Source organism: Centrocercus urophasianus, unplaced genomic scaffold (genome assembly GCF_019232065.1).
Source record: "Centrocercus urophasianus isolate 14NV4802_14NV808 unplaced genomic scaffold, USGS_Curo_1.0 seq_10, whole genome shotgun sequence".
Lineage (NCBI taxonomy): Eukaryota > Metazoa > Chordata > Aves > Galliformes > Phasianidae > Centrocercus > Centrocercus urophasianus.
In genome coordinates this window covers 62,154,867-62,167,930 of record NW_024884142.1, presented here as the reverse complement: position 1 = coordinate 62,167,930, position 13,064 = coordinate 62,154,867, and the positions used below count along the sequence as shown (strand labels likewise).

General features: G+C 36.5%; 1 protein-coding gene across 16 annotated transcripts in view; it reads right to left on the bottom strand.

Annotated features, from left to right (window-relative positions):
• Positions 1-13,064, bottom strand: part of AFDN (afadin, adherens junction formation factor) — a 111,801-nt gene that overhangs the window by 70,883 nt on the left and 27,854 nt on the right. For 10 of the 16 annotated variants that reach the window (XM_042828043.1, XM_042828107.1, XM_042828154.1 and 7 more), the window contains exons 2-6: positions 6,808-7,003; positions 4,937-5,052; positions 3,225-3,388; positions 1,772-1,932; positions 634-791 (exon numbers count right to left, since the gene is read on the bottom strand). In XM_042828043.1, the coding sequence (XP_042683977.1) occupies positions 634-791; positions 1,772-1,932; positions 3,225-3,388; positions 4,937-5,052; positions 6,808-7,003 (795 nt within the window). The remainder of the gene's footprint in view (positions 1-633; positions 792-1,771; positions 1,933-3,224; positions 3,389-4,936; positions 5,053-6,807; positions 7,004-13,064) is intronic. The other 6 variants (XM_042828051.1, XM_042828116.1, XM_042828124.1 and 3 more) reach the window with 1 other exon arrangement.

Sequence of the window (13,064 nt, the reverse complement as noted above, 5' to 3'; positions counted from 1 at the left end):
GGTAGATAGTGATAGGACACAAGTGGAATGGTTTTAAACTAAAGGAGGGAAGATTTAGATTAGATGTCAGGGAGAAGTTTTTTATTGAGAGAGGTGAGGTGCAGGAACAAGTGGTCCAGAGGGGCTGTGGATGCCCCGTCCCTCGAGATGCTTAAGGCCAGGTTGCATGGGGCCCTGGGCAATTTAATTTAGTGCTTGATCCAGTGGCTGGCAGCCTTGCCTGTGGCAGGGAGGTTGGAACTTAAGATCCTTGAGATCCCAAGCCATACTATTATTCCATGATAGCTTATGCACAAACAGCATGATTTCAGTCTTTGCAGGATCAACTATTATTTTATACAACTGTGAAGTATAAGTACATTTTGTGGCATCAGGCCACAGTATCAAATACAAAAACATGTTACTTTCATTATTAATATTTACCTGTGTATCAAGCAATATTTTAAAATGAGATTTTATCTGAAAAAAAATCTTTAAAAAAGAACTCTTAGTGCTGTTAAACTTTTTTTTTTTTTTAAAAGAAAAGATAGCTGTTGAACGACCAAGGTCTTTCCATTCAATTTTAAGCCACTTATAAAGACAAGTGTAAAATATGAAACATGAGAAGAATTATGACATAGTAACTTTACTTACACGAGCAATACAGTAATCCTTGGGATTTTCCTTCTCCAAGCCATATTTCTCCAGTGCTTCAATAACTGCAAAGTCTGCAGTATCTGTAGTTGACAACAGGATTGTCTTGTATGGTATATTTGGTTTTAAACTGTCCGCATAAATTCTCAGCGTCCCACCTTGGAAACAAAATTCAATTAACATTGCTACCACAGAATAGAAAAATAAGAACAAAAATAAAAGATGGTAATTTACTGCATTTCTAACAGAATCTAAAAAAGAACTTCTTCAGAAATCATTCGGGCAACATACTGATACAAGGCAGGTTACACAAAATCCTCAAAATGTATTTTGACCACAGGTAAAAGCCTCCAGTGATGCTGTATTCTCCAAGAAAGCTTTTCACCCTACACTTCACCATCGTTACCACTCTTAGCGACGTCAAAATGAAATAGTGAAAACAACTGGATGACAAACTAACTTCTCCCACCTTAACAGCCAGATTGTACTGATCTCTGAGACTCTCGCCTCTCTTTGAAAAGCCAATTTCAGACTCCTCTTGTAACTGGTGTTTTCTATACCTCTACTCGCTCTTCACTACTCTTCTGTGGATAGAATACTACTAAAATTGCTCCACTTGTCTTGCATGTAATGATGGTATCTATACAACTACTGTTTTCTTTATATTCACATTAACAACAGGAAATATTTGATCACTGTGATCCAAAAGATCTTACAGAGAACCCTTTGGGCAGAGCCGAACAAATATTCCTTGTCATCTTGTATTTGTGCCACTGATTGCACTGCTGATTACTGAAATTGTTCATAGCAAAATGAATCATATTCATTTCAGAATGCTTCTCTGATTTGTAACATTCATAAATCTAATTCTGTCCTTGTTCAGTACTGTTAGTAAGATCAATAAGCATACCCTCTCCCAACAACATGCCCCTAACTCACACTAGTCATAGAGTACACTCCTATGGAGTTTTACCTCTATGAATCATCTGTTCCATTACACCATACTTAACTATTACTATCTCCAGTACCTATTTGTACTTTAAGGTTAATTAAAGTCAAACTCACAGGAGCTGCTGGCCTTACAATATTCACTCAATTAACAGATTAACACAAATTTAACTAAAAGTAGTCTACACACCTGAGTCTGGTCTGCCATCAGAACTGCGAAATTCCTGCATTCTCTTCTCTAGTTTTTGTTGCCGCCGTCGTTTCATAACCACCTCAGGATTAGATATTGTGCGGGTGAAGCTGGTCTCAGGCATATCTTTGTAAACCTCAGCTGCAAGGCGAGAATTCTCACTGCCAAATTAATTTAAATAAAGAGAGAAAAATTGTCATTAGTACCTGAAAATATATACACGAGGGTTGCTCTGAAATAATGTCTCCTATTTCATTATGTTGCCCCATGACATCAGAGGTGGATGGTTGCTGGTATCATAGTAGAGGTTGAACCTTCTCACCAATATTCTGTTACATTTTGTTGCCGTGCAACAGATGGCAGCAGAAGGGCAGTCCAACAAAAAGGTGTCTGACATGGAAGGATGTATGAAGAGAAGGTGGGTCATGTTAGAAAATGGAACACATTCTCAGCTACAAAACACTATCAAATAGTGCTACTGTTCTCTTTGTATCTATTCTAGTTTCTCTGGAAGCAAGTAGGAAGCGTTACTTTCAGAGCAATCTATGTATATAGATAACCCCATCACTTCATAAAAGGCAAGTGGAATCCATACGTATAAGAGATTATTTGAGTTATTAGGTGGTTTCTATTCTAACAGCACTTCTTCTAGGACTAGGACTGTTTAAGAACATGAGATAATCAGCAACCAATGTAAGTACTGATGAATGCTACCTTTCAAGAAAGAAAAGGGGTCTTCTACCTCTTACAAAACAAAACAAAACAACAAAAAAAAAAAGATGAAGATGAAGAAAAGGAACTTTACATAACACCCTTAACTTAATTGTGAGTTACAAATCTTGCAAGTCATGTTGAAGAAGAATTAGTACATGCTTGTAGCTCATGATTTTACTTCTGCTCGTGTACTTAAATACAATAGTACATTAATTTTTTAAAAATAAGATTAAGCTAAGTAACTGTACAGAATTGGAAAGCCCAATACTGACATGTGAAGAACGGTGCAAACATGTCCATACAGAGCAGTACTACACAAAAGAAAAACAATCCTGACCTCAAAAACAAACAAACAAAAAAGCCAAAACAAACCGGCCTGTAGCCAGGTGATAAGTGAAATGCAGTACCTGCAAGAACTACTTTCCTATCAAAAGATAGAACAGAGAAGGGAACAGAAGCAAACTAGAGTAAATGCTCAAAAACAAAAACAAGTCCAAGTCAACAAGTATGCGTCAATTTTTGCACAAGCATTAAGGTTCCTATAAAGAAGTAAGCTTTATGCCAAAAACGAACATACAAGCCACAAAAATTGCCATTGTTTATTTTGTTTATGATAGTAAAATACCTATGTCAACTACTGCTAAATGAATAAAATGGATTTATTTGGTAGAGATAATAAATCCTTTAAAGAATTATGCAGGTTGTATGAACTGACATATGTAATGTTTACAACACTTACATATCATCCCCATGAAGAAGTCGATCATCTTTATCTGATGCTTGCCGCAGTGCCTCTTTTTCACGCCTCTTCTTTTCTTTCTTTTCTTTTTTTGAGAGAGTTCGTTTGAAATTCTGTATTACTCCTTCTTTTTCTTGTTTTTCAGGGCCATTACTCTGAGCCTTCTGAAATAAATCGGTTTAAAACAACTTCCATCATTTTTAGTCTAATTAAGTGTTATTATTGATTTTAATTTCCCAAGTAAGTCTGATTAAGATATAGTATTACTAATATGAAAAAAAATACCCCAGGCAAGTATTCTGGGACTAATACCCACAGGGATAACATATAAGGCCAAAATAATCTCATATTCCAAAGCAAGTATGAACTGATTAAATACCTTGTACAAAGGAAGCATACCCAAGCAACAGAATTTTACTTGAACACTACCTACTGTCTACTTGGCCTCAAAGATAACCAAAACAAATTTCCACCTACCAGTAAAATCTATTTCACCAGACAATGTTATACTTTTGTTTTCCAATACCACTGTTTTAGAACATCAAATAAGAACAAACTGTAAAACGACAAACATGAGCAAGGACAATTCTCCTAAAATGCATTTTTCTGAAATGCCCTTCCATTGCTCTCTTCTCCAACTCCTGCTCCTTGTATACTCAAGATACCTATAATACTCTGATCATTTGCCTTCTGTGGAAAAAGTCATGAAAGATGAGAGAAAAATGATGCAGAGTCTTTTGCTTCTACCAGGAAGCAAAAAAGTCAATCTTCAATCCTTTTTCTCTGTTAATTCAATGAAAAATGAATAGCATGACTGGCAAAAGTGGAACAAGGCATCATTAATTTTCTTTCCTTGTGTCCAATAGGGGTGTATCCTGTAGTCAAAAGTAGCATAAACATCAAAAAGCTCACAAACTTATACCTAAAGCATCTTTGAAATTAAAAAGCTCTAAATCCAACAGTAAATAGAATTCAGTGCTCAGCCCAAGACGAGTTTGTCTGATGACAGCCCATTCTAAACAGCACATTTACCATAACTATAAACTTAGAATAAGAAAAAAAAGTTAGATACAATATATAATGTATACAATTAGTTGACTTCAGGAGCCAAAGCCGGATTTAAGTTCATGTTACTAATTAAATGTTTCATAACTAATACAAAAGAAATGAGAAGGAAAAAGAAAAGAACATCAAGTACACAAAAACTTCCCATCCTTCCCTTGCTGTGAGATGGAAACTAATTTCTCACAAAGAAACAGCCTTCCACCAGTTTCTTTAAGAAACCCAATGTTACTGAAGCAGGTAACAATTTTTTAGTTAAATAACCCTCTCTGGCATCCTCCTTTAAAGGCTTTGCAAGATCCCTCTTGGGATTACCTCTCAGGCATTTAGCATCATATACTGATGGAAGATATTTTCACTTCATCTTATTAGAACAAACTTTTCTGGGTATTGCATGCTACAATACCAGACGGCTACATGGATCCACGTTTCACAATTAATTAGAAAGATTATAATAATGCTGCATGATGAGGGTGGTGAAGATGCACTTAAAGGATTTAAGCAGACTTGCTGCAGATATCCAAGATCATCATCCAGCAGTTTTTTTTCAGGAATTAGAAAAACAGATTTCAAACAAAGTTTTGCTATAGGAGCAAGTCCCATAAATTGAAAGACTGATGTTGCCACTAGCATACTGCTTAAAGCCTCACCTTTGGAGGAACCGTATCATTTTCATTCTTGAGAACAAATCTTCCCTCTCGATCATCTTTGTTCCAGTTTAATTGTACAACAAGAGGCTTCTCATCCACATCTAATCTTCTTTCTTCTTCAAAAAAATGAAAAGCGTTAACAATTACGTGGCATCTCAAGAGCAAAGAGATCTAGAAACAAAGCTGCACTTTCACTGAACAGCACACAATAACACAACCACAAAATGGTAGGAGTTGGAAGGAAATTCTGGAGACAGTCCAGTCCAATGCCCCAGCTAAAGCAGGTTCCTTAGAGTGGGCTGTACAGGAAAGAATCCAGGTGGATTCTGAATATCACCATAGAAGATGACTTCACAATCTATCTAGGCAGCTTGCTCCAGTAATCAGTTGATGCCTTTCTAAAGGTATAGAGCCTAGTGGTGTAAGGATGCAGAGATAAATGGCTCCTTTCCAATACCCAACCCAAGTTTATCTATGTAAGACAAAAGTCCATAACAGATTTGTGCATTTTCTTTATCAGAACTAAAGCTCAAGAATATAAGATTAACAATCAGAACTTGTTTCTGCAGCTAAAGTCCTTGAAACTTCATAATTTAATGAAGCTCTGAAATACTTATCTTCCTCATTTAAAATTTAACCAGTGTGACCTTGGCCCAGTAACTACTGCTCTTTAAAGACTGTAAAAAATAAATCAGACTATAAAACAAAAATCCATTATGTACATACACTACACAAACTTCATTACATATACTATAACAGACTTCATTTAGTGTGCTGAATCCATTTTACATGAAAAAAAATCTGAGAGTGTTTAAGAAAATTAAGCAGCTTCTGTTATTTTATCTCCATTTAGAAGCAGGAGATAGTATATACACACAGCACTGATGTCTTTGCATTTACATTTTACTTAATGTGAAAAACTCATATTGAGTGAAGTGCTTCTCTTACGAGCCACACTTTAAACACCAGGAACTTTCCCTGCAAAGGAAACTATTCTATTTTGGCTACAAATACAGTGCTAAGGGATTTAAAACAAACACAAACAACTCGAAGCAGAGAAACCATATAGTATTCATCACTTTAATCAGTGATGACACATGAACTCTTTTTTTTAATCCCTTATGACTTGCATCGAGTCATCACTCATATACCATGGAAAGTGACATACACTCCAGTAAACGTCCATTCTTTATCTCACATTATATTAGTTTCAGTCATACAAAAGAAGAATTAAAGACACTAGTTTCCCATAGTTTGGTAGTGACCCTCTGCACCCTACACTGCTTCCAACCTATAGCGTTTTATTGAAGAGAGGCATTACTGGGGAAGACAAATACTAGCAACAACAAAAGACTGCTTAGAAATCTAAGCTCTTCCCGGATAACACTAAAGGTTCTGCTTAGGAAACACAGCAGCTTCAGACAACAGTATACTGAACTTCCTCCAGTTTAACAGTAAAGGTATATACAACATAAGGCTACCTACAAGGCCCACAGCATCAAAGAACTGAGATGCACTCTCAAGTGCTCCAATTTAACACCTCCATTCTCCCACTATAAATCCAACCTTAATCGACTGGACCTAAAAATAGCAACACTCTCACAAATTTTAACAAGTGAGAGGATGTCAAGTATGGCACTTAATAATCATAATTAAAACTTACTTACATGAACTGCAGGCCTAATAGACATGCTTACATTCTGAAATACCACATCCTAGTGTAACAATTAGTAATGACATACATAAAGCAACAAAAGAAATCAAACTCTGTTATACAGCTCAGAAACAGACAGCAAAACTTAGAGGTATTTTGGCTAAAGGTGGGCAGAAAAGTAGCACGGATGCAGGAAAGAGGACAAATAAGTACTAACCTCCACTGACATGCACCTCATAGAGCGAGTATTTTGGGGATGACAACATGCGCATGTCTGGCCGGAACTTCTCTGCAAGAGTCTCTATCACATCTTGAGTTGTGGCAGTACTTGAGACTCGGATACATTTTGTTGCAAAGTTTCCAGCTGCTTTGTCTTGAAAGTAAAATCTCATCACACCATGAAATTCCAAATCCTGCAAAAAATACAAATTTTTTTTAAAAACCCACAAGTTTGGTCAATGGCTAGCAGTTCATAGCTCAGTTTGTTAGAAACATTTTATGAAATCCTAAGACATTCAAATATTGCATTGGTTTTCCAAAGTCTGAGGACACCAGGGATTACTGACAAGGACATGGAAAAAAACAGGATTTTCCATTTAAAGAAATCAAGTACCCCACATTACTGCAAATATTTGAAACTTTGATCTTCGAGATTTCAAATTTTAAGTTACTTTCAGGTTTACCTGAAAAAAAATAAAAATGCACACTTCTCCCCTCACACAAAAACATATCTTGAGATCAATCCCAAGCTATTTTGTCGCTCAAATCTTGCCCTCATATCATACGTATGTAATAACAGAAGTTAAATATAATTGAGAGCAATGTGTCTCAAAGAGAACAACTTTCTATCACAGCAGTCCTGAGCATCATCTTTTCTCTCTACTTTACTTTACCTCATGCTCCTCTGTCTTAGGTTGGCATTCATAGAAACAGCCTGATGAGGAAGCTAAATCAACCAAAATGGGTTTTATTTGATATTTTCAGATAAGTTACTTTCACTATAGCTCCCTAACCACTCTGATGTTGCAAAGTTTACTGTTTAATAAAGACTGTTTGTGCCTTCACTTTCCAGAGGCTTCCTAGTAGAAATATTCTCTGGTGCTGGGTGCAGTGGCAGGTTCCATGCTAAGCACAGTTCTTTCCAGTGCTGCAACCGCTCACACAAAAGATATCCCAACATGATCTTTTTGCAGCAAAACCCAGGAACATTTACTGAAGCTTTTCTATCACTCCAGGAAAAAAGTATTATAACCTGCACAGTAGGATAAACCTAGATAGAAAAGACACATTTCACAACTGTAAACAGTGTTTTTATCATTGTGCTCTCCACTCTGCACCAACCATCCAAATGATTTGAAATCAGACAAGGCCCACACTTCACCTCTCACTGGCACTGTACAGTCCTAAAGAATAATGTAAATACACTTAATTAAAACCAAACAAAGAAACAAACGGGCTTTTTATTTGTATTGTATCCTGAGTTTGTGAAGACATGACACTGCGGTATTAACAACCACAACAAAAGTCAGGAGAAAAACGTGCAAGTATACTGAAGTATTGCTTTAGAACCAGCCTTCCATCAACTGATTTTTTTCACTGTATTACGAGTCCCTAAATGTTTACCACCCACAGTGTCCCACAACAAGAACTTCTGCAGCTCCTTTCCTACACTGTGAAAAAGCATTTTTTTTTTTTTTTCGTTTGTGTTGAAAAAACGACCCGCAACTGATGCGACATTTTTGCTTTGATAAAGATGATGAAGAAGCATTTCTTATCCTCTTCTCCTCCAGGTCATTCATGACTTCACTCATGATTTCACAGGACTTTTCTCCCTGCACATTTTCTTCAGGCCAATCCATCCTGTCTTAAACTTCCCAAGGAATTAATTCTGTGCTTTTGACAATCTGAACCACTGAACCCATTTCTGAACCTTCCAAAGCTCCATCTTATAGAAGGAAGATCTGCACATGGCAGTTGAATGCAGATGCACCACAGGCCTAGACAATTACCCATTTTCTTTTGTTGCGTGTTATCCCAACAATTGATAGATTCATTCTATCAATTGATCCTAAACTGGCTTTCTCACACAACTGTCTATTGTAATCCCAGACAATTGTTCCTTCCTGCAAGAAGTTACAAATTCTGTGTGCCTCCCTAACGTATGGCCTCCACCACTTTCTTCTTACCCGCTTTGAACGTAGAGGGCCTCCTGCAATTAGATAAAGTTGGGTCTTGACTTTCCTACCACACACGTTTTCGTTTTCGTAATGGAAGTGCTGCTGCCACTCACTTCTGAAAAACATCCTGCCTTTTTTTTTTTTTTTTTTTTTTAATCTCCTTGATGATCTCATGCAGAAGATTTCTGGAAATCCTACATACCAGAGCCAATTGGATCTTCTTTACATACAGAGTCACCTACACTGGGTAAGATCTTTAAGATCAAGTCCAACCCGACCTACAACATCCTATCATTAAATCATGCCCGTTAGTACAACATCCACATATCTTTTAAATACCTCTGGGGGTGAGGACTTCATCACTCCCCTGAGCAGCCCACTACAACACTTCTTTCTTGAATACCTGTGAATAAATTCTTCACACTGTTCAATATTCTTGATAATTCCCTCAGTGAGCTCTAAACAGTTTGAGAAACACCTTTTCACATAGCTTATGGAGCTATTAAAATTATAATGCATCCATGACATTTTTGTTACTACAGATTCTAATCAGCACAGATGAAATTCTTAGTAATCATCCTTTTAATTATGGCTTCACACTGCATTTATATCCAAGCGCCTAGGGGTGGCTAGCAAGAAGAATCATTAAATAGCAGTAAAGTTACTTCATCTCTCTTTTTTTTTTTTTTACAGTTATGTGATGAATATTCTCTGATTCTAGCAACTTGCTTTTATGTTGTCTATTTGCACTTTTAACAAGAGTGCAAGAAGAGCTCCTCTGATAAGTTATCCATAAGAAGGTCTTCATCGTGACAGCCTTTCCAAGACTTTCAGTAGTCCATAAGAAGCAAAGTTTCTCTGCTGTTACCTTTCCTTGATAAGTTTTCTTTTATAAAAGTGATCATGACATAGCCATATGGCTTGTGCTAAGTTCATGGTAATGTGTTCAAATAAAGTTATTATTAAAGACTTCTGATATATTATTCAGTAAATTATTTTTTTCCTATCTTACGCTTCCATACTGTCTTTGCCAGATTTTATAGCCTTACAATCTTTCTTGTGTATACTACTTCAGCTTTCTAATAACTGGTTTTGCCTAATGCTCAACAAGTACATTGACTTCCCCTTCCTTGCAAAGGAAAGAAGATTATTTTTCTGAAAATGTCCACTGCATTACTCACATTTTAATGCCATAGATTGTATTCATTCTCTGAAATAACACAGCAGTAACTAGCAGAGATTCAATGCAAAGGAATGCAACAAATTTACATTCAGAAGGGATCTAGAGAACAGTTCAAGGATCTCTTCAATCTCATGGGTTTCTCTATTATTATGTTTTAAAATTTTGTTTCTAAAACTTGCTCCTACTTCTGGGCATTAGCAGAACAGAGAAGTGACAAAACTGCACCGTGACCACTGAGATGCAACGTTAGCTTTATTCATTTCAGAAAAGAAGCAAATGAAAAACTGTCACCCGAGTTTTAGTTTCTTGCTTTGACAATCAGGGCATGAAAACAACCAAATGCACTGACACTGGCTGCCCATTTTCCCCATGTTCTTCCACCTCAGCTTGTTGTGCTGTCCCCCTGCAGCCCATGCATCTCAACATACTTCTCCAAAGTTTTCCTTTAAAATATAAACTGCACAACTGCATCACATAACTTCATAATATGAATATATTTTCCCAGTATAAAGCTCCACTTAGTTTAATGTTTCATTTGCAGTAAGTTGCAAACTTTCATTATTGGAGTATTAGAGAATTTAAATAAAAATGTTCAGTAGTACAGAAGCCACTGGTTTCACATTTTGAAAAATTAGGGAGGCAGGAGACTACAAAACAGTTTTCATTATTATATTTATACATCCTTTATGTACTTATTTCTAGCTTTAGGCACATTTAGCGTACTGGCCAGGTGCTCTGAGTAACATGTAACAAACATCCACACAGACTCACAAAGTGCCCCCAACCTCAAGAAGAAAACAAAGTCTTAAATTTCTACTCTTCACTCTAAAATCTGCCTTGAGCCTCCAAACGCACTCAGTCCTGCATTTCTTTGGCAAGATTGCAAGCTAGGTTCACTGTGATTTATAATGTGGACTTGTGTCAAGGAGGGAGGCCAATAAATAAAAATCTCTTGTGAAAAAGTAAATAGATGCATAGATATCCAAGCATTACTAACATAAACTTGTAAGTAGACAACCTCCCCAGAATGTTTACATATCTCAAATTAATCTTTCTCTAAAGATGAGGAACTGTCAATTTCCAATTACCAAAAAGAAAGAAATCAAATCGTTCTCTGGATTTCAAAAGTGAGCAATTATGAGGCTATAAAAGCTCTTAAGTTTCTCTTAGGAATTTACACGCCTCATATGCGATCTCTGTTTCTCATCTAAACATATTTTAAATATTTTATGTGTGTGCTGTTCAAGTCCACTACTCCTTACATAGGAATGTACAGTCTTCTACCATGCCAAGAGTCAATTTTTACAAGAGTTAGATTCTCATAATCTAGACTGCAAAATGAATATCTTTGAAGCATATAGCTGACAAGTCAGCTTCTTAAGCCTTTCAAATCATAGAGAACACTTCCCTTAAATACAGAGCCTTCTTACGCTTTTTTCCATCAATAGCAGAACTTGCAGTAATTTCCGTAAGTATATCATCTAGAAAGACAATAACAGATGGCTCGGATAGTTAACTGGTGTTTTTTTTTATTGTTATTTGTCTTGTGTGTGTGTGTGCTTTTAAGCAATCAAACAAACAACAACAACAAAAGCAAGGTGGTACCACACCTTAATTAGTCTCAAAACAGACAATACGTAGCTACAATATGCAGCAAAAGGCAATAAATGAAATGGTGGATCTGTACTACAACAGCCAATGAAAATGCCCACCAATACATCTTAACAGTGCTTCAACTACTTTGTTAAGATTGTCATTGACTTTAAGCAAGAACAGCTTCAAGATGCCAAGTATTCCAAAAGTCTGTCTTCAGATAAAGCAGCTACACATACAAAAGCCCCAGAGTGGCAAACTTGAAACAATTTCAACAAGGCTTTGAAATTCCCCAAAATCTTGCAAAAATCTTTGACAAAATGTTATTTGAGAACATTGGCATTCCCAATTCTATGGGTCTCCTCTGACAAGTCTCATTGACCATCACCAGTTGAAAAAGAGAACTACAAATGCAGGAAACCAACCTAACAAACCACTTAAGTAACATTTGAAACTGAAAGCAAGGCATATAAGTTTTTAAATCAAACATTATCACTTAAGTCTTCCAGGAAGCTTCAGCAAAATGACTTCTGTTTCTTGAAATGCTCTTTTACTCTTTACATCTAGCTCCCAGTTACTTACTACCACATAGGCATTTCTGCTTTTAGCAGTATTAAGGAATAATGAAGATGGTAATTCATTCAATGTTAAATGATACAGAAGTGCAAACAAATAAGAGGTTTGGTCTGTGATTACCGAGAACTGGTTAAAGAACACTGAAAGTATTAAGCAATGGAAGACTGAAATATAAATACTTCCGTTTCTCAAAAATTTCTGTAAAAACCAATTCTTTTTTTCTTTTTCCCAACTGTTCCTGTCTTTCTACACAAAGAGAACACAGCAAGAAGGCATATGAAAAAAAATAGTGGAAAAGAGTGTGCTTGCTTAAAAGCAAGTGAAGTTCCAGAAAAGTCTTCAATCTGATACAATGGGATTTGTAGCAGGGAAACCTGGACTTCCTGAAGAATTAAACAGAGGCTTCTGCAAACAAAGCAGTAAATAGCCAGCCACAGTAATCCGCAGCACTGCTCCTGCATGAGAAAGGAAACCCCTCCTCTATAGTGTCAGAGGAGGTACTTACTGAGAGATTATTATTCAGCTACGCGGGACGAAGCAACAAACAAAGGCCAGGACGCTATTCCCACAGGCGAAGAACACTGGCAGGCTTTTACACTCCCATCCCACCAGTATCAACCACAAATCAATACATACTTCAATATTTTAGCATAAGTGAGTATATTACATGGGTAGCACTTGATAAACTATTTAATCTCTTGAGTAGTAGAAAATATCTAAAGTTCAGGTCAGAAATCCTTATCTCTAACATCTCCAAAGTATATCTTCGAGTAAGGTTGTGGGGTTTTTTTTAAGCTGTATTAATACTACTCTTTATCTTGCATTCACCGTGACAGGTTCTAGAAAATATCAAAAGCTGGCATTCAGAACGTCACATCTTTGTGCTCCATTCACATTTTGCAGGCAAAAATCTGCAGAGGAATAACTTCTAACTAAGCTGCTATC